Source organism: Ochotona curzoniae, unplaced genomic scaffold, assembly GCF_017591425.1.
Source record: "Ochotona curzoniae isolate NIBS_2020 unplaced genomic scaffold, NIBS_Ocur_1.0 contig_2927, whole genome shotgun sequence".
Taxonomy (NCBI): domain Eukaryota; kingdom Metazoa; phylum Chordata; class Mammalia; order Lagomorpha; family Ochotonidae; genus Ochotona; species Ochotona curzoniae.
Window position 1 is genome coordinate 8,196,811 of NW_024465654.1, and position 21,125 is coordinate 8,217,935.

Genomic DNA, 21,125 nt, shown 5'->3' on the forward strand with positions numbered 1-21,125 from the left:
CAGGTGTGGGCTGCTGTGATGCTCATCTGCCAGGCCCTCCCTTCCATGCATGCCCACCCAGGCAGGCATGGGTTTCTGTACCACATTCAGGAGTCACAGAGGGTGGTTTGAATTAAACAGTTTCTTCCTCACTTTCCAGTTTCAAAAGCTAGGGAATATCGTCATTATGCCCCAAAACTGTTGGAATGCAAAAACGTGCACGACACAGATGGACTCTCCTCAGACAAAACCTCCAACATGGTGGGAGAGCTGTGAGGACAGGCCATTTCTCATGTCTGAGTTTTATGGGAAGAGCAAGTGCTGCAACAAAGGGTGCAAGCAAGGCATCCAGACCAGGAGCCAGCCAGCAGGGTGGGCTGGAGCCTGGCTGGCGGCTCTGTCCTCCAAAGGCTCTCTGCCTGCCCCAAAGACAGATTTCGTTTTAAAAGTGCCAGAGAGTCAAGGATTTGCATGTTATTTACGTTCCAGGCTTCATTTCCAGGTATGTGGAATGAAATGAATGAATGAATAGTATTCAGACTTCTGATTAAGGGGTGGACTCAGATCCAGGCCACCCTGAGGACCCAATCAGCAGCCCAGCATGGATCAGGAGATGCAAACACGGACAGCAGGACAGTCAGAGACAAGCACCACCCCCTCCTTCTGACCAGGGAGGGTACAAAGCAAGGAGGCAAAAATCCACAGAACTTATTTTAAATAAATCAGCTTTTAATAGGTGGCAGAGTCACACAGAGACAGGCTAATAGAGGTAACATCCGCCTCTGCCCTGCAACTGCCCATTCTGGCTGGTTTTGCCACCTGGTGAGTGGGTCTGCCTGCTTGAGGGCACACTGTCTGCCCAGACACCTATGCCAGCTCAGCGACAAAGTCTGCACAAGTAGCCCCCAAGATGAGATGGCTTCCATTACCATGCTCATCATCCCTTTTCCCTCGCTGCCAGGCACCCCAAGATCAGGGCTCACAAATAGGCTCTCAAGGGACCCTATGGGAGCACCAGCTCAGGAGCTGACTCGGAAGGCTGAGGCAAACAACAGACAGGGACATAAAGCACCACTGGAAATCAAAAGGGTGCTGCCCCACCAGTATGTGTGTGGCCTGGATAGTAGGGTTGTTGGGTTGAACTAGGCTTCTATGCCCAATGACATGTATGAGAGCTAAACGGGATGTGGGACAGACTGAACAAGTCTGTGGTACATACTGGCAAGCATGGGAACCAGGGTAGCAGGCCTGGTGGGGGTTATAATGAGTTGCCCCAACTAGGCTGCAGCTCCAACTGGTTTGTGTGAGGACCGAGTATGAAGTAGGCAGGATCAGGCTGGATTACAACACCCATCGGTTCACATGGAAGACAGGACTGGAAACAGAACTGACACAGCATGTGCATAAGCTGACTGGGGCATAAGACAGTGTCAGACCCTATATTGGCAAGCACACACAAGAATCAGGTCTGGGATCACCTCAGGTGAAGTTTTTTGGGAGATCCCTCCAACTAAACTGTTGATCTCAGAACCCCAACCATGAAGAGACTCTGTCAGCCAGTAGGTTCTGAGATTTCATCGTGCTTGGACGGTGAGATTGGCAGCAATTCAGAACTGTTGAACTATCAAAACTGCTTGAGCAGGACCCTTGGAGCGTGCCTCACCTCGGGGATCTGGGATGGGTGGGAGGCTGGGTGGGGTTTCTCCCTTTGTTTCTCCCTTGACCCCAGATACAGGGAAAAAAAGTAATGATATTAGTGTGGAAACAATGGTCTTACCCACTTTCCTGTAGCCCTTGACTCTTTGTACCCTAATCAATTAGGTAAGACTATTAAAAAAAAAAAAAAAGATAAATGACAAGACCCAACAAGAATAATAAAAAACAAAGAAATGCTGCACTTAGCAGGACATGTGGTGATTGAGCAAATCAAGCCCAGAAGGGCACCACAAAGCTAGGGACAAGAGTGGGTACCAAGCTGGGGGCCACAGAGGAACCTGCCAGCAGTATTCTTTCACTAAAGCTTTGTGGAGCTATCCTTGCCCCTGTCCCTGAAGGTGGTCCAGCGACACCTGCCTCAGTCCACTCCTAGTGCTTCATGGGGCTGTGCTCTCTGACGGGATCTGAGTGTGGGGTACTGGCAGCCTGGACCCTGCCATGCTCTCTCCTCTCCAGCAACTGTGCTCTGTGGTGAAGAGGGCAGGATCCAGAAGCTGAGAAAGTAGAAGTGGTCATTGAGAGCCAATCCATCAGACAAGACTCTGAGCGATGCCACAGCTCTAAAAGCAGGCCCATGTCAACCCCAGCCTTAACTCTGACAGCCCAGCACCCAAGTTAGAGCCAGACAGGAGCGTGGCCACGTGGCCCAAGCCTGCAGTAGCCATACCGAAGGCATTTGAGATACATGTCGGCAATTTCTCTCCAGCATGTCCTAGCCTTCCCCCACCCCCCAGCCCAGGAATGGCAGCAAAGTGCTGGAGGCAACGTCAGGGTTTGCCATAGGTGACTCTGGGCCCTGAGGAGCCGTGGGATGCTGGAAGAATCTCAAGCTGGGGACACACTGCTCTGTGACCTCTTGGGCACACGTACAACAGCTTCCCGTTTGGATCACCAGTGAGGACAGAGAGCCTCAACCTGCTTTTACTGAGCTCATGTGGGTGCAGCAGGGTAGGGACAAGCCAAGCGTCAGCTGCCTCTCTTCTGGCAAGGGCCAAAGCTAAAGCAGGTAAGGTACTGTGGCTTCTAGGAACCCTCCCTTCCATGGGTCCTGTAAAACCAGGTGCTGACAGGCCACGGTGGTGGTCTCCCCAGGAGCCCGGCTGGTAGCACAGGAGCAGTGAGTGAAGCTGACTGTTTGACCACAATGGTGGACAACAGGGCAATGATGGTGCATGGCAGCAGGAGGCACAAGACAGACTTAAGTCTCCTGGGATAAATGGGATGTGACCAGTCCCTGTGCTGGACGGTCCTATCCCCTCGAGCTGGACTTCCTTTGCACAGGAACAGGGTTCCCCACCTGGCATCATCTGTGCTTTCACCCATGTATTCCCTCTTGGGGAGAAAGAGGATGTCTGCAAGCACTGCACACAGAGGGAGGAGGAGCAGGACAAGAGAACTCAGTTTGCAGTAGCTTATACAACTCCAGTTACGCCCTCCACAACCGATGCATACCAACCCACCCATATAAAGACAAGGCTTCCAGGTCCTGGTCCCACTCTTCATGGCTGCCTCTCTGGACTGGATTCTCAGGGAGCCACTAGGCCACACCCTACCTCAGCCCCACCCATTCCCACATGGTCTGGGTGGGGGTGACCCTGGGATCGCTCTGTTCTGTCCTACACAAAATGGCATTGCAGAAAGGGGCCAAATTCAGACAGCTCAACAATTTCTTATGTATTTCCAAAGTACTTCTGTTTATGTCTCCTTTTCTGCTACATATAGCAATAAGTATTTGCTGCTTTGGTCTATACGGAAAGTCTCTGAGGAAGGTAAGACAGATGTTACCTAAATGGCAACAACAAATACAGAACTATCTTATTAGGACAAACATGAGACAGCCTGAAGAATTCAGGGCTTTTGCTCTGCAGTCCAAATCCACAGTACACTGCCACTTTTCAAGTTGTCACTTAAGTACAGGAAGTACCAGGAACCAGACAACATTCCAGGAGTCTTCCAACATGCTTCAAAGTCACAGCTTTCTAGAAGAGACTGTGAAAGGTCCCAGCAACTCAAATACAGAAAGCTATTTATTTCCTACAGAAAACATAAGAAAGAAAGAAACAGAGAAGGAAGGAAGGGAAAAAAGAAAGAGAAAGAAAAAACACAAAAGCAGAGGGACGTAGGGGAAGAGGAAGAGAAACATAGACAGATGGAGGCAGGGAAAAAAAGAAAGGGGAGGAGAGAGAGAGAGCGCGAGCGAGCAAGCACACGCACACACGCTGCCCCCCACCCCCAGGCAGGCAATTACCAAAAAAGGAGGACATCTGGACACTCAGGTAACAATCAGTTAATAATGGAATATTTAAAAAAAATAGTTTTCTTTTCAAATTGTAACTTGTGGTAAAACATAGAAAAATGTACTAAACAAGCTTGGTATAAAACAGAGTAAAATCTTCCAAGAAGCCCAGGCAGAAAGTACAATGCTGCTGAGGATGGGTCAGGGAGAATTCATACAAAACTACCCAGGACAATGCAGGAAACAGAAAATGCTCCTGTCTGGGAACTTCAGTACAAAAGCCATATTGGCAGAGGGTCGTTTCCCTCCAAGCCTGAGGCGCTCTCGGCGGGGGATGCTGGGAAGAACCAAGGAGCTAGGTGGAACACCCAAAGGCCATCACCCTTCGGCTGGGACACCATCCACTTGCAGAGCCAGAGTCCCTAGAGGAGCTGTCAGCAAGTATACACAGGGCAGGGCCTCAGTGTGCTGCGATTTGGAAAATGAGAATCAATCTACAGGCTAAATGGTGAACACATTCAGTCTTTCCTTTTAAAAAAAAGCATATCCCTGTAAAATACATAAAATTCTCTGTGGTCAGAAATTTAAACCAAGTTGCCACAGACCAGGTAGACCTGCATTTACCCAGGGTTGGAATTCCAGGCTCAAGGCTCAGGTGGCCACACCTTGGCTCCTTCCAGGCTGTTCTGAGGACAGTATCCTGTGTCCTCAGACATGCAAGCCTCTACTTTGAGGGAAAGGACAGCTTGGGATTTTGGGGGGTCCACCCAAGGCTCATGTGCTGTGCCTTAGGAAGGGAAAAAGCTACTGAGGACCAAACAACCTTGTCTGGAAGCAGAAGGGTTTCAAACAGGGTCACTGAGAAGCTGGCATCCAGTTCAGTTATGTTCCTAATGACCCATCCCGAGGGGTGCTCAGGTGTGTGTGGACGTTGGTGCACGGAAATGCTGGTGGTTCATAGCCCTACTTTTTGTCCATGCCCTTTCCTACATCCTAGTAAGGCCTAACAGGAGTTTATGGCAAACCAAGACCTTTCCAAGCTTTTCCCAATCCCCTCATTAGGGGCCAAGTGAGGCTGGAGCCCTTAGAGAACAAGATGGCAGAACTGAAGACATGAAGAGAGTCTCTCTCTTCAGCTCAGTCAGGGATGTCCCTCACCCCTTTCACAGCACCAACATTTCTTTGCAAAAATAGTATCTGAGATACAAAACAAAAGGCAGATGTGCTTGTGAACGCATCTCGCCAGGGCCTATCCAGGGGCAAAGGGTTCTATAAGAACACAAGGCTGGGAGCAGTTGTTTTCAAGGTCTCTGGCCAGACGACAAAAAGCTGGTCCCCAACAGGATCAACAGTCACCAACCAGGATGGTCTTCACAAGAGCTTCCGGTGCAGGATTTCCCAGGCCATCCGCTTCCGAAAGTATGGCATGTGTTGCTGTGGGGAGAGAGACAGCCTTAGTTCCACTCCTGTTCTCTTGACCCGACCTGCCTCCCCACACTCCTCTCTGCTTCAAGGCATCCTACCAACATCATCTCAGATGTGTTTTGAGTTTTCATCTCATCCACTTTTGATGACATGTGGCTTTTTTCTTTCCACTACTTTTCCCCCTACCACTATTTCTATTGCTACAGCCTTGGCAGTCACACTGGGCATGGCCAGGAGCCCTCAGGCTGTGCTCAGATGCCTCCAAAGTTTTGGAGAATGGCGGTGATCAAGTCTTGCCTGAAGAATTTTTGAGGCCTAAAAACAAAAACTTGCCTTCTAGGGGATGAATGGAGGGAACCTCAGGCATCAGCTCAGTCTGTCAGCCCAAGGATTAAGGTTGAAGATTCGATTAAGCCACTGGTTCAAACATAGGTGCAGTTAACAGTGGAGACCACATCAGAACAAGCCTTCATCTCCAGCCTCCACCCACCTTGGTCCCTGAAGGAGCACAGACAGGAATGACCTGTCGTGCACCAAGAGATCTGCCAGTTGCCTCAAGTGAGCAGCAGTAAGGCAGAAGAGGGCGTGGCTGCTCTGAACCCTGAGGGTGCCCAAGCAGAGAGGAATGGAAGAAAGCCTGCTCCGCTCCTAGCCCTGTGGCTTGGAGAAGGCAGGGGGAGACAGGAAGAGCAGGAGGCTCTGCACTCAGTCAGGATTTCTTCACTATCACAGTGCATGAGGCAGGGTTACCCAACGTAGCCTGTCCCCACCAGGGGCCACCCATCAGTGCAGAGCCCCCAAGGAGAGCTGGCGGCCTAGAGCTCCCCTGCCAAGACTCAGTTCACCTGTGTGAAGTTGATTGGTCTGTCTTTGGTAATACAGTCAGCATATTTGCAGGCAAACATGCCACAGTCACTTCCATTCATCTGCTGTGGAATTTCCTGAAAGACCAATAACAAAAGACAATCTGTCCAACCTTCCTTGCTTCTTAAACATAAGAACCAAAAGCCCTATGTGTTACAGGTTCCCCTAGATTCTGGTCCTCAACTCAGGACAACAGAGGCTCACAGAAAACAAGATGTCTGCACTTTTGCCAGGTGCACGCCTTTTACATGAACCACGGAGGACAGTATCTCAGATACCCATGGTTATCCAGGTAAAGACCCCATAGGTCCATGTGTCAGCAAACGCTTCCCATAGCAGTGAAAAGTCTGGTAGAACGGCAGTGCACCTGGGAAATGCTGTTCTACATCCACACCCACCCCCAGATTTCCAAAAAAGGTTCCATCTGAGCCAAAGACCCAGGGTGAGGTCAGGCTGGACACTGAGCAAGGAGGGTGAAGGGGCCTGGGAACATCTCCACTAGATGTCAGTTTCCAGGACCTCCACCTCCTTGGCACCACAGGTACCTGGCTTCTCTTGCTGAAGAGCTGCCAGCCGTTGGTGTCAAACTCTTTCCTTTTCTTGTCAATGCTTTCTTGCTTCAGGTATTGCCTAAGGTGTTGGAAGAGAATGAGATGAGCTGTGGGGACACGGAGGACAGCGACTCCCTAGGAAGAAGCACTATCCTGGGGAAGGTAACATGCAGGGCAGCCAGCCTGACTGGCAAATGTTCCCCGGAGCAGGGCTGCCTTCCCAACTCTTGCAGATGATGTCAGCCCAGGAGGAACACAGCCATTGTATCTGCCACTCAGGTGCCTTCCACTTACTGCTCCTCTTGAGGAGTAAGCTCTAACTCTTGTCACTTTTGGGCTCAAGCTAACACACAGAAATGTTTCTCTATTAACAAGGAGGCATTTGTTTGCATTGTGTCAAACGCAATGCTAACCAGAACTGCGCAGGACAACAAAGTACACACAGCTTTCTCTGGGAGTGTGGATAGTCCACGTTTCTGGAGCTGACCTCCTCTTCCCATCTCAGGGCAGAGTGAGCAGTGGTGCACAGACAGCTTGCATGCTGGCTCCTAGCAAAGCCACTAGCTAGGCTCTGGCAACTCAGAGTCAACACCTCTGTGGGTCTTGGTTTCTTCAACTCAACAACAGAAGGTTGGGTTCAATGATCCCTAAGTAATGGTGACAACTCTGCCTAGCTATCCATTCCATATTTGAGTGTGTCAGGACATTAATTGCCTGCACTTTTGATAATGTTGCATTATTTTAAAATTTAGATGTAAAATACCCATTATTATTGCATGCAAAATTTTTTTAACCCCTCCCTTGGAGGGATAGACAATTGGGCTCAGCAGCCAGAAGCGACCCACACCCTTGGCCCCGACTTACAAGAGAGTCCTGCAAGCTTCAGTGTTCACCCCGCCCATGGAGTCATAATATGTAATGCTCTTTTTCCGGAAGTCCACAACCTGGGCACAAGAAAAAAGCTGAGTGCTTACAGAGTGAAGAAGACTAGGTTCTCTGCTTTTCCCTCCCAGGGCCCTGGGACCCTGTCAAACTTCCAGGGCTATCAGCATTTGCACAGATGGCTGCTGGGGGTTTCCAGGTGGACTGTCTCTAGCACTCAGGACCTGATCTTCAGAGAAAGAAGTGGGACTCCTGGAGACCCTCCCCTTAGTCTCAAAGTGTGAGGACTCCTAACCTGGAGAATTTTCTTTTGGTTTTATGTTTTCCAAATGTAATTCAAAACAGACTGTGAAATAACTGTTACACTTTTACTAACACACAAAGCTAGTGCAGCCATGTTCTCAGTCATAAAACACTGAAGTCACCAAGTATACAAGATGAGTCAGGACCAGGCAGAGGGCAAAAAAATCGGAGTTTGCAGCCTTACCAGGAAGTCAATTTCCAACCGTATGTCACACCTTGAGGCTGCTCAGATACTAAATGATACCCTTTTATATATTTCCAGAAAAGTAAATTCCACAGCTTTCTTCAAAGCCTAAGTATCTCCCCTTTCTGCGCAGGATGTACACCAACCTACCACAAAATGCTGTACTCAGCGGTCAAGTGAACCTGTCGAGTGTCTCACTACTTCTGTTGTACTTCCTAACTTGTTTTCCACTGTTTCAAAAAGTAAGGGCGTACTCACAGCAAGACACCAGTGCACTCCCAGGTGAATGGGCACCAAAAGAATGTCAACAGAGAACACGTCCACTTTCTTTGTCCAACGTTTCACTGCCTGATAACCAGCTGTTTTTAACTTAGTGAAGAAAAAAGTGTTAAATGCATGCACGCTTGGAAGTCCCTTCTCTTTACTTCGCTCCATCAGCATATTCATGTAGAAATTGATGATCTGTGGGAGGAGAGCGCATGTATTAGAACAGAAAAGCAGTACACCAGGAAGCCCCCTGCTCACTCAGCAGGTTACTGCTTTCTCATCACTCCTATTACCTCATGTTGCTGTACCAAACTGGGACCAGAAGCAAGAGGGGAAAAAAGAAGAAAGAGCTGGCATCTGAGGGCATGGAGGACATAGACAAGCAGGTCAGGAAGAAGCAGTCAGAAGCCAGCAGAGATGTACTGCGGGCAGCAGCTGATGGAGGGTGGGGACTGTGTGAGTGTGTGCAAGAGATGTGGGGCTCAGATGAAGCCTTGTATGAAGCCAGCTCAGATCAAGATTTCAACCCTGAGGGCTGAAACAAACACAGCTCTGTTCCATGCTTCCCACTGGCCTGTTCAGCGCAAGGGCCATTCTACAGAGGCAGACAGTTTCAGGTTCCGGCAGAGCTAAGTTCTAGGGCCAGGCATCAACATTAACTGGACAGCAACCCAGCTGCATCACATGGCTGCAGGATAAGCGGGCCTCATCCCATCAGCTCCCTCATCTTGACCATTTCCTGACACCTGCCTGGCTATGTGTTTCTGCCTCCACTATCAGTGACACTGCTGCTATTGGTTCCTTTAGGCCCAGGATCCCCTGGTACCAAGGCCTGAAAGTTACTGGGCCAGAAGTTACTTCAGACTTACTTCCATGGCCAGCTGAGGCCAAGCGAGTGTCTGTCAACTGCAAGGAATGAATGGCCTGACTGATCCAGAGCTTGGAAATATGACTAAGAAAACAGGCACATTTTTCAAAATGCTTTTTGAGAAATGGGAAAATGTCCCCATCCTTTGACAAATATTTATACACTAGGATGCCAGAGCAGTGAGCTGCCACCCAACAGTAGGCAACTACATGCTGGGTAGGCAGCACACTGGAGAAAGGGGCTATAGATGAGGGTGCCCAGGCAGGCAGCCACAGGGAAACCGCACCAGGTCTGAGGCAGGGCTCCGAGGGCTGAAGGAAGACACTGTTCTCTACCTGCTGTGCAGACGACGGCAGGCCAGCCCCAAAGGCCCAGAGGACCACGGCTGCAGCACATTCAATGCCCAGTACAAAACTGGAGCTCAGTGGCTGTAATAACAAATCAGGGCACCATGTTTCCAATGCAGGTTGGACCACAAGCTGATAGTGCCTCCAACTGGGCAATGGCACCTAGATATACACATACATGGGGGTAGCAGGCAGTAAAGCACATGCTTCCAGGCCACAGACCACGCTCCCCAGCAAGAAGGGCCCATCCCAAAATGAATCATGCTAGGCTAGACCCTCTACCTAACAGGAAGGTGAGGGAACAAAGGACCTCTCAGGGGCTTGGTGCGGATTACATCTCAACAGGCCAAATGAGCATATGGGGAGCTGAAGGGAGTCAGGCAGAACTAAGGAGAGCCACACATGCAAAAGCCAAGGAGGTGGACAAGTGCCTCCTCTTTTAATCACCTGGGAGGTACCACTCTGGAGTTAGTACCCTTGAGTAGAAAACCAAAGACAGGGTCACTGCTGGTGAGGAAATAGTTCCATAACTAGATGTTTATACAACCTGAGGTTCTCTCTTCACAGTCATGGCAGGCAGTGAAGCCTGCATGGGCCTGCCTGGCTAAGGGGCAACAGCTGCCACATGGACACCACAGGAGCTGTACCTGAGAGCATCTTCCTTTACTGCCACCTTCCCCATACTCCCCACTGATGGGAACGGCCTCTTCCTAAGCCAAGAGAATAATCCATACTCAGTTCAGGGAGATGGGGACTTGGTATCTTTCTCAGCTCCTGCATCTTTGCAGGAGGGAGTCCAGTGGCCTCAGCATTCCTCCCCAGTAGCTAATCTGACACGAGGCAGAATTCATACCAAAGTCTCTCCTCAGTTTCTCAGCTACTGAGGTGCCCAAAAGAGCCAAAGGGCCACAGTACAATCAAGACATAGTCACAGCATGAAAAGTGCCAGAGGAAGCCTCTAAGTTCTTCTTCCTGAGGGTGCAGAAGGATGGCAGAGAAGGGTATACTCTAAACCAAAGGGACTTGCTGATTCGTGCCAAAAACTAGATCCCCTGCCACCGTGATTAGTGACAGCCCCTTCTGTACAGACTCTCATAGCTGCACACAGGGGCTCAGAGCTGATAGGCCGATGCTGTCCTCATGTGCTTCCCCTCCTGGGACCCATGCTTGCCCTGTGTGCTGCTGCGGCTCCTGCTGCCTCCACAGCCTTGGCCACGAGCGTCTGCTTGTCTATGCAGTTCTGCTTTGGGATGGGAGAGTTGTTTATCATGTCTCACTCCTTTGTGATTTTATTTGAAGAGCTGCCAGGCTGATGCCGAATAAAGCTCCTCTTTAAAGGAAAAGCCTGCAGTGTTCCAAATGAAGGCTTCAGTTCTCTTCCTGTGTGTGACCATGAAGACATGGATGACCATTTCACCAGCAGCAAGGGAGTGAGCTTTAACCCTTTCCACGCTTGTCTTGAGCCTTTCTATTAGTCTTGAAACAAGCCTTTTGGGTGTCCCAAGAATGACAGGGTTCTTAGCAGAGACCATAGCAATGTGTGCAGGGCACAAAAGGCATTTCCCCAATTGTATCACTCTAGATCATCACCCTGACCTTGCCATTCTGACTCCCAAGCTCCAATTACCCTTGACAATCACAAAGCCCCAAGATGTACCAAGAAGTAGCTCATGTACATCCTGGTTCAGAAAGCCCTGGCATGAATGTTACCAAAAGCAAGAGGACATGCATACCTCACTTTGTGCAAGCATCCGGGTTGCTTCTCCACAGTCAAGTTTTGGTCAATTATTAGAATTACTGCTGAAGCCTCAGAGAGAGACAGGCAGCACCTATTTTTATGAAGTCATTTATGGAGAAAATTTCTCCAATGTAACCTTCCATAAATACAAACTAACTCTAAGAAACTCCTCAAAGATGTAAACTCTTGACAGCGTGGAAGCCAATGAATCATGTTAACAACACCAATACTCTCATCTGACCCACCACACCTCAGTAACTAGCCCTTCTCACTCTACCTGGTTCTTCTTCCACATTTCGTTTTGATTCCCTATGGAAAACCCATTCCAGAGCTGGCTCTGTCTGGCTGGAGTAGCTGTTCTTTTCTTTACCAAGCACTCCTCAGAAACAATCATAAGGACAGGCACTCTGCAGCTAGACCTCCAGACACAGAGCACCTGCCCCGCCCTCAGAGCTTGACTCTGAAATCAAACTCCAGTGACTGTGGTTCTTCCCACTGTCCCATCACTCTACACATGCAAGGCTGGGGCACCACAGAACTTCCTTCCAGCAGCAAACCTTACAAGGCGGGTAGTCTGCCTTCCCTGAAGTGGAACCTTCCATCTGAGCTCTCCTTCACCACCCTGTATACCTGACATTTGCTACGCTATTTTTCCTCACATCACTTCCAGAAACATAACACCCCACAGCCCAATGCTTTTCTGAAGTGGAAACAACTGATGATAATTCCCATGTATTTGCAAAGTAGTCATTTTTCCAATCCATGCACTTACATCAGCAACAAGTGACAGGTACAATGGTGTCCCTAAGGAAAGGGACAGACAGGAAATCTACAGCCACCCTGCTTCTCACATGGGACAGAGTGCACCAGAATGGTCAAGGGAACGCATCTTCAACATGTGAGCACACTGAGCTTCCAGGGGGATTCTCAGGCCAGGGCCCCCACAGGCGAGCTCAGGAGTTCACCTCAGGGGTGTGGTAGTCATTTCTAGCACTGACAGCCATTTCAAAGTGTATCCCCTGGGTCTTGGGACTCACGATCTCCTGCAGCTAATTCTTCTCCCCTTTCCTCTCACCCTTGATCAGGTGTTTCTGACCTACCACAGCTTCCCACATTTTACCAGGTTGTCGGCTTCCTCTTGTGTGCTTTACAGCAGGCAGTTCCTACTGGTCCCTTTTGAGAAATCTGAGTTTCCCAACTTGAAGAAAAATGTCACCCCAGCTCATCATCAGTCCTCCAAGGCTATATAGAATTTAATGAAATTTACCTACACAAATCTATTCAGAGGAAAAAAAATTAATTAATTTATCTGATAAGAGGAGAGAAGAAATAGAAAACACAATTCCCATTTGCTGGTTCACTCCCTATATGCCTGCCAAAGTCAGGGCAGGGCTAAAGACAAGGTGGGGGGGAAAAAAGACAAAGCAGAGAACCTGGAAGACAACCAGTTCTCTTCCCTGGGTATCGAGAACCCTATCACTGGAGCCAACAAGCCAGCCTCCCAAGGACTGAGTTGGCAAGAAGGCAGAGTTAGGAGCCACAGCTGAGAAGCAAAGCCTGGACCCTGACGTGGGATGCAGGTGTCTGAAGCACATCACAGGGACAGGTTTGCAGAGGGCTGGTCTGTTGGGAAAGAGACCACAGAAAGGGCAGCCCAAAGGCCTTTTGTACGTATGTGCCACAGAGAAGGGTTCTGGATTTTACTTCTTTTGGAAATAAAAACTAATCCTTTCACTGCCTGGTTTTTTTTTTTTTAAGATTTATTTTTATTATTTTTTAATTGGAAAGGCGGATATACAGAGAGGAGAGACAGAGAAGAAGATCTTCCGTCCGATGATTCACTCCCCAAGTGAGCGCAACGGCCGATGCTATTCCGAAGCCAGGAGCCTCTTCCGGGTCTCCCCCGCGGGTGCAGGGTCCCAGAGCTTTGGGCCGTCCTCATCTGCTTTCCCAGGCCACAGGCAGGGAGCTAGAAGGGAAGCGGGGCAGCCGAGATAGAACCGGCGCCCATATGGGATCCCGGGCGTGCAAGGTGAGGACCTTAACCACTGCGCTATAGTGCCGGGCCCCACTGCCTGGGTTTTATATTCCTTATCCATAAAACACAAATCAGTCACTTACTTGGGGAACAATTTTAATATGTCACATAAAACTGAAAGAGATATAAAAAAGAAAGGAATCATTTATGAAAGAAAACATTTATTGGAGAGAAGAGTAAGAGTTAAAAAGAATAAGAAAACTGAGATCACAGCTGAGAAGCAAGACTAAGTGCTTGTAAACGGGTATCAGCACTTCAGCACCAGCACTCTGCTGGCAGGCAGCTGCAGCCAGAGTGGTGTGACAATGACTTCTCCCACCATCAGCAGGCTAGCATCATCCTGTTCCCTATAAAGGTCCAGGCAGGTGTGGTAGGGATGAAGCAAAAGGAACCTCCTGCATCTCATCTCTTCTGTGAGCTAGAAATGCAGCTTCTAGACTCAGCGCAGTAGCCTAATGGCTAAAGTCCCCGCCTTGCACATGCAGAGATGCTATACAAGCTCCGATTCATATCCCGGAGGCCCCACTCCCCATCCAGCTCCCTGCACCTGTGAACTGGGAAAGCAGTCAAGGACAGCCCAAAGCCTTGGGACCCTGCACCTGCATGGGAGACCTAGAGGAGGCTCCTGGTTTCAGATCAGCTCAACTCAGCTCCGGCTGTGGTAGCCACCAATCATTGAATGGAAGATCTTCCTGTCTCTCTTACTCTCTGTATATCTCACTTTCCAATTCGAAAAAAAATAAAAAGTAAAGAAAATAAAAGGAAGAAAGAAATGCAGCCTCTGCGGGGTCCAGGAACCGAAAAATGTCCCCTAGGCTAATGCCCCTCTTACAAGAGGGACATGTGACCAAGATCAGCTTAGACCCTGCTCAATGCTGCCCCCTAGCCGGTTCTGCAAAACTCACAGCCTACAATTCCTTTAACCATGACACCTCTCCTCTCCAAAAAGGTAGCAAAAACGGCCAAAGACCAGTCAGAAACAACTTGCCAGTGGATACTTTTAATTCTTTTTGATTTCCACGTCCCCCTCTGATTTGGTTAGCTCTTTTTTCCCCTATTATGTGACTCAATCTAATATATGTACAAAAATAAGGGGCATTTCCTCCCAATAAAGCACTAACCCAAGCTTCCCTTATGGTTCTGTGTGGAAGACACCAGTGAAAGGAGGGTGAGTCTTAGGACTGACTGCTGCAAAGAGACAGAAGTCAGCCCATCTGGCTCAGAGAAGATCAACATCATGTGCCCTACATCCCACACATCCTTCCCTAAGGCAGAATACAGGGTGAGACTGAGGAAGTGTGACACAGCACAGTGGACCTAACTGTTGGGCGTGGCTCTGATACTGACTGGCCGTATCACCTTGACTGTTTACCTAAAGAGTAAAGATGATAAAATTACAATACCTGCCTCCCAGGATGTGGCGGCTACTCCGCAGAACACACACCACACTTAGAAGTGTCCATTAACAGATATTCCAATGTCATTGCTTGGACAGCTGTGAGCATACAAGAATGGCAGTGTCTGGTGTATACTCCTCTAGGGAGGCATAAACCCACAAAGCAGTGAGATCTGACACACACAGATCATGCAAGGACTCTGCCAGAGGGGAAAGAAGTGTTCAGGCAAAGACAGTCCACTGGTTCTCTTCTGCTGTGAAAACAATTGTTGTGGGACCAGAGTTGTGCCATAGCAAGTTAATCTTCAGCCTGAAGTGTCAATATCCCGTAAGGGCTCTGATTCAGGACCCAGCTGTTCCACTTTCTGCTAATGTGCCTGGGCCCCTGGACCTGTGTGTGGGACCTGGAAGAAGCTCCTAGCTTCTGGCTGTTGCAGTCATCTGGGGAGTAAATTAGCAGATGGACCCTCTCTCTATCCTCTCATTAACTCTGCTTTTCAAATAAATAAAAAACAAAAAATAATCTTTGTGAGATGAAACATGTTCCTATAGGTTTAGCAATGGGATACAATAGTTTAAGGACTGTGGTGTAAACTGAATTTGGAAGGTGAGGGTCCTATTTCATCTTTCTTTGCTGGACACATTAACTATTCAGTAATAGTGTACCTATTTCAGCATCAATCTAAAAAATACCATGTATAAGTGGAAGCAATCTTAGAAAAACCCATTCATAATGTAAGTAAACTAACAAGCAGACACACCAAGAGACCCATAGACTTCTTCCTATCAGGAAGTCCCAAAGTGCTCCTTCATGCTGCAGCATGGTCAATTGTCAAATACTGGCTCAGAAGATGCAAGGTGGTCCTTAGCAAACATGGCCGTATGGGGATAGTGCTAAGGCACAGGGAGTGTAGTCACTACCTGCAGTGCCAGCATCCCTTATGGCCACCACCAATCTGCAGCAGATTAAGCCACCACTTGTGAGGCTGACATCTTACATGGGGGCCAGTTCAAGTTCTGGCTGCCCCACTTTTGATCCAGCTCCCTGCTAATGTTCCTGGAAAAGCAGCAGCGGATGGCCCTACATCCATGTGGGAGACCAAGAAACTCCGGGGCCCCAGGCCCAGCCCCAGCTGTTGTGAGTCAGCAGATGGAAGATCTTTTCTTCCCTTCTCTAACTTTGCCTTTCAAATAAATAAGTAAAATGTATAAAACAAGCATGAGAATAGCAATGAGAGAATGGTCTCTTATTCAATATACAAATGTTTAATATAAGAAAAAGTAAATTCAGCATTCTTCAGACTGCAAGTATACACAAATCACTGACATGTCTGTCACCAATGCTGGGCTCCCAGACAAGGCTCCCCTGAGATGTGAGAGGTCTGGGGGAAGGGTTCTGGGCAGGTCATCTGAGGACCACACCCTAACAAACAGAGAATATCTAAATTTATTTCTACTTCATGTTCACTTACTATTTGTTTATAAAAATAAATGTGTGCTGATGTTTTGTTGGGGCTTTTAACAGACTGGGACTTTACTCTGTTAGCTCTACCCTCAGACCAGAGAAGGTCTCACCAAGAAGCCGCTGAACTTATCTAGACAATAAGATGCTGGACTCTATGCTAGGTATATGCTTGCAATGAAGGAATCTCAACTGAACTTGAACTGTGGTTATGCAGCAAGGTGGAGGAATCCACCACGGGGGGAGGGCTGTGGGGAATCCCAGTGCCTAAAAAACTGTATCACATAATACAATGCTATTAACAATAAAAAATAAATAAACAAATAAACGTGGAGGGGAATGACAATATGACTTCGTAGGTTAAGCCCTCTGTCTGTGTTGCCAACACCCTGTATGATCGCTGGTTTGAGTCCTGGCAGCTCCACTTCCAATCCAGATTACCCAAGGCCTTGGGCTCCTGGACCTCTGGCTTCTGGCTTTAGACTGGTCCATATTCAGCTATTGTGGACATTTGGGGTAGCTGATGGAAGATCTTTCTATAACTTTGTAATGAATGAATAAATCTTAAAAACAAACAACTTAGAAATACCTCATCATTGAGCCAATTCAGATGGTTCAGCGTCTGAATATCTTTGCGGGTAATAGTCAAGCGGAATGCTTCACTGAGAACTTCATCCTGGTTGCCATTACGGAACACACTCTTTATTTCTTTCTCCATTTCCTAAGGAAACAAGAAGGTGTCAGAGATCAAACATACAAGCACACAGCTTTGGACAACCAGGCTTTTTACCCAGCCACGCAAGACCCACAGACTATACTCAGCCCTTAGCAATTGTTTATCAATTTATTATTCTTCAATATACTTCCATTTAAAATTCTGGTTCATACACCTTCCAACCCATCTGGGCCTTCCTTCTATTTTTCAGAACAGCATTCAGACCCTGTTTCAAATTAAGTCCTATAGTCTAAATTTTCTATAGAATGGTCTAAGCCCACAAGACAACCTGACTACAGTTTCTACATTTAGCTTCAATGATCTCCTGACAAACAGAGGCTTTCACTGCAGGCAGTTTGCAGACATATTTTAGGCATCTGCTGTGGTGGTGTGATGGATTAAGGGAGCTTGAGTCCCAGCTATTCCACTTCCAGTCTAACTTACTGGATATGCCGGGGAAGGCAACAGATAACTACTCAAACACCTATGTCCTTGCCACGCACTGAGAGACCAGAATGGACTCCCTGGTTCCTGGCTTTAGTCTAGCCCAGATTTGGCTGTTGTAGTCACTTTGGGAATAAAGCAGTGGATAGAAGATCTCTCTGTCTCTGTTGTTCTGCCTTTCAAATAAACAACTAAGTCTTAAAAAAGAAAGTAAGTTTTAGATACTACTTTCTGGAAAAAGCCTTTTTAATGCAAAGTAGGGAGTTTTTCAAAGAAAAGTATGGATTAATAAACATTATTTTTAAATGTACACTTTTACGTATTTCCCAAATTTTCTATGATGAGGTTTTGTTACTAAAAAATAACAGCAAATTTCAGGTTACAACTTGATGGTAAGCTATTGTATATACCCAAAAGTAAAAGCACACAGGAAATGAAGTGTTTTTTCCACTGAATTTGCTAAAAACAACTCAAAATTCTTTTATCAATTTTCAATGATTCTTTAAAAATAAAGCTAAGTAACACAAATGAAAAGTAGGCATATGCAACAACACTGAAGTAGCAGAGGGAGGAGATGTGGGCAATTGTCTCTGGGTCCCTGCCTGCTACCTGGTAGGCATGGCTTAGAGCTTACCTGCCCATGACCTGAGGCACAGCTTCAAGGCCTACACATGACTAGGTCATTAGTGTTACCTCCAACATGACTAGAAGGTCAAGGGGAACACATGTGGAACATGACCTTTAACAAGACAGAAAGTCAAGAGAAATAGAGGTGTCATATAGCCAATTACAGTGTTTGGTGGGTGGGAGGCCTGCAGAAGGCGGCCTCCTGTCATCCCCTTCCTTAACCTTTAAAATCTATAACTTGTGCATAATAAAGCAGTCATTCCTCACCAGCTTGTCTCCAGTGGTTCTTATGGCTGAAGAACACCTCTGCCTTGGGGCCTGCTGGCAGGTTTGAACCCTGAGTACCTGTATGTTTGACATTGTCCCCAAGCATTCTTTCTAGACATTGTACTTTCTGGTACAGGAATTCACATTATGTAATTTACCTCTGTAATTTCAGGAAATTCATCTTCACTATCAGTTCCTTTATGACTTTTCTTTTCTGCTTCTTGGGCGATTGTGACAGGAATCTCCTTTTCAAGAGGCACACGAAGATGCAGCTCTACTGCATCGTGAACTGAATGCTCCTGCAGCCTCTGAGCGGGATCAAGACATCCATTACTTGTCACACACTCCGAACAGCACTGAGTGGATCAACACATCCATTACTTGTCTCACACACTGAATGGCACTGACTAGTCAGACATAACATGCCGCTCAATAACAATACCAAGTGATCCACACCTGAGGAATTCTTCCACAAAAGTGTGGAAGATGCTATTTATTTGTAATCTTATTCCATTTTTTTTTTTACCTGGTTTTGAAGCTGCAATGCCAGTGCTTTCTGCTCTTCAATCTGGCGTAACCTTTCCCGTGCTCGAGAGTCATACACACTGGTTCTGGGAAATGAAAAGGGAAGAGAAGCAAAATTTGTTTCTCTCACAGAAGCAAACACACTATATATACATAGGGAATATTAAACACTCAGCATGGACACAGATGCCTGAAATCCTCGTGCTAATCTATCACCACACTTAAAATTTAAGCCACATGAAGCTACATAGCATAACTTCAATTATCCTATCATTTCTATGGAAACAATTATGAACATTAGTTTGCTGCTAAATGTGGATGACTAAAAGTAGATGACTTTTCCAAGATTATGCTAAAAGTACAGTTTCTTTTTAGAAACACACAAATAGGAGAAGACCTGAAGGAGAAAATCACAGAAAGCAGCACTGAGGCTTTAGTGTAAATGCTATATTTTAATTTAAAAAAATTTTGTAAGATCAGGAGATTTAGAAAATTCATTTACTTTCCTTCCTATGTAATAGCTGATTTTGAAATATCTTCCAATTCAATTTAGTTTCAACAATTGTTATAGCTGTAATAAACACTATCCCATTTGCAACAGAATCTTTAAAACATAACAACTTTAAGATTCAACAATAGATCATTCTCACTGACTGAAAACAAGCAGGGTAAGTGCTGGAATTCTGCTAAATGAAAATGAAGTGACGGAGAAGGAAAAAAAAATTAAAAATTGCTTACAATTCTTTGATCCACAGCTCTGCCTGGAAGAAAGTTGGGCTATGGAAGGGGAGAGGGGAAGAGAATACGAAAAATGAGCAAGAGGCTTATGAGAAAATCCACACATTTCACCAGCTTAAACTCAAATAGTTTATAAACTATAAACTTATAAACTCAAGCAGTTTATAAGAATGTTCACAAGTATGGAACAAGTGACCTCAGTGACATAATCAAGAAATAATGGCTATAAACAGTATTCATTTACATCAACGTCAATGAAAAGGTGATCCAAAGCTCAGCAGACACCTCCAGCTTGGCAAAACCCTTCATGCAGGCAACGCTGACCTGCTCACACAGCACAGCAGTCCTCATGCCAGAGAAGACGTCCAGTAACAATGGTATTCATCCCCAGGTCATGGCAGACAGATGCGCTCAGGTTCTTTAGGTTTCTTGCTGGTCTAACTCAACCAAACACATCACAAAATCCCTACCCACACAATCACGCGCCCCCCCCCCCCATGAGTCAGGGCAGGGGGTAAGCACTATGTATGCTTTCATCCCAAGGCAAAGGCCAATTATGTTCCCCAGGGCTCTCATTTGTGGACAGCCCAAGTAACCTGACACTTGGCAGCCACAAGAGCAAACTGTACCAGCATCTTTGCTTTTCTCAAACTTCCTCAACTTGCAACTCCCAAGCTAAGGGATATGCCACAGAAACAAAAGGAAGAGGAGTGCAAATGGAACATGATGATGAACAGAATATCAGACTGGGTGTTTAGAGATCTGGTGCTCTGGAGTCAACCCCGGTTAGCTTTATGATTGCCCTTCCATGGGCCCTGGTTTCCAGATTTGTAAAGGACAGTGATTAGAGTCCCTTTCAGTTCTCATATCTTTCAAACCTGTTCCTGTGAAGGGAACTTTTTTTTTTTTGAGGGTAACTTTTTAAGTTCCATTCCCAGCCTTTCTGTGTCTGGAATCTGGTTAGCAGAAACATTCTTTTATGGCCTCCCTTCTGACTGAGGTTATGGGAACCTATTATCTTCAATTCCCCTATCAAAGTTACATGAGGCCAAGAATAGCAGCCAAGTCTGACTCCAGCAAGCAAGTAAAAAATAAAGAAACCCAACAGTAACAACTCCCTGACTTAACGAATACAGATTTTTCAAAATATATTAAACACTCAGAACATGTATGGGAGCTTCCAAGAAGTAGGGGAACTAAAATGACAATGATGGTTAGGGTTATTGCTTATCTTCTCAAGGGAAAACTCAGCCATCTGAGTGGTGGCCTCCTGAACCCCTCCCAGAGAAGTCAGGCTTCCTATTGAAAAGTGTATATCTGAACAGAGACTTCAAAAGGAGACTATTTACAGACAGACAAACCAGTGGAGAAAAGATATTCCAGGCAGAGGAACACCGAAAATCAAGGCAAGAAAGCACATCCTATATTTACACCCTGAGGTAACTGTCATGGCACGGCAGGTAAAGCTGCTGCCTGGGATGTCTACATCCTAAGTTGGAGACTGGTTTGATCCTGGCTATTCTTTGCTGCCAAATCCGCCGTCCCACTTACAC

General features: G+C 47.0%; 1 protein-coding gene across 2 annotated transcripts in view; it reads right to left on the reverse strand.

The window, feature by feature from the left end:
- Nucleotides 1-3,993: 3,993 nt before the first annotated feature.
- Nucleotides 3,994-21,125, reverse strand: part of SENP1 (SUMO specific peptidase 1) — a 51,086-nt gene continuing 33,954 nt past the window's right edge. For both annotated transcript variants that reach the window (XM_040978957.1, XM_040978956.1), the window contains 9 exons: nucleotides 19,573-19,611; nucleotides 18,836-18,920; nucleotides 18,468-18,617; nucleotides 16,846-16,977; nucleotides 8,399-8,602; nucleotides 7,636-7,715; nucleotides 6,766-6,850; nucleotides 6,202-6,297; nucleotides 3,994-5,365 (listed from right to left, as the gene is read on the reverse strand). In XM_040978957.1, the coding sequence (XP_040834891.1) occupies nucleotides 5,303-5,365; nucleotides 6,202-6,297; nucleotides 6,766-6,850; nucleotides 7,636-7,715; nucleotides 8,399-8,602; nucleotides 16,846-16,977; nucleotides 18,468-18,617; nucleotides 18,836-18,920; nucleotides 19,573-19,611 (934 nt within the window). In that variant the 3' untranslated portion in view covers nucleotides 3,994-5,302. The remainder of the gene's footprint in view (nucleotides 5,366-6,201; nucleotides 6,298-6,765; nucleotides 6,851-7,635; nucleotides 7,716-8,398; nucleotides 8,603-16,845; nucleotides 16,978-18,467; nucleotides 18,618-18,835; nucleotides 18,921-19,572; nucleotides 19,612-21,125) is intronic.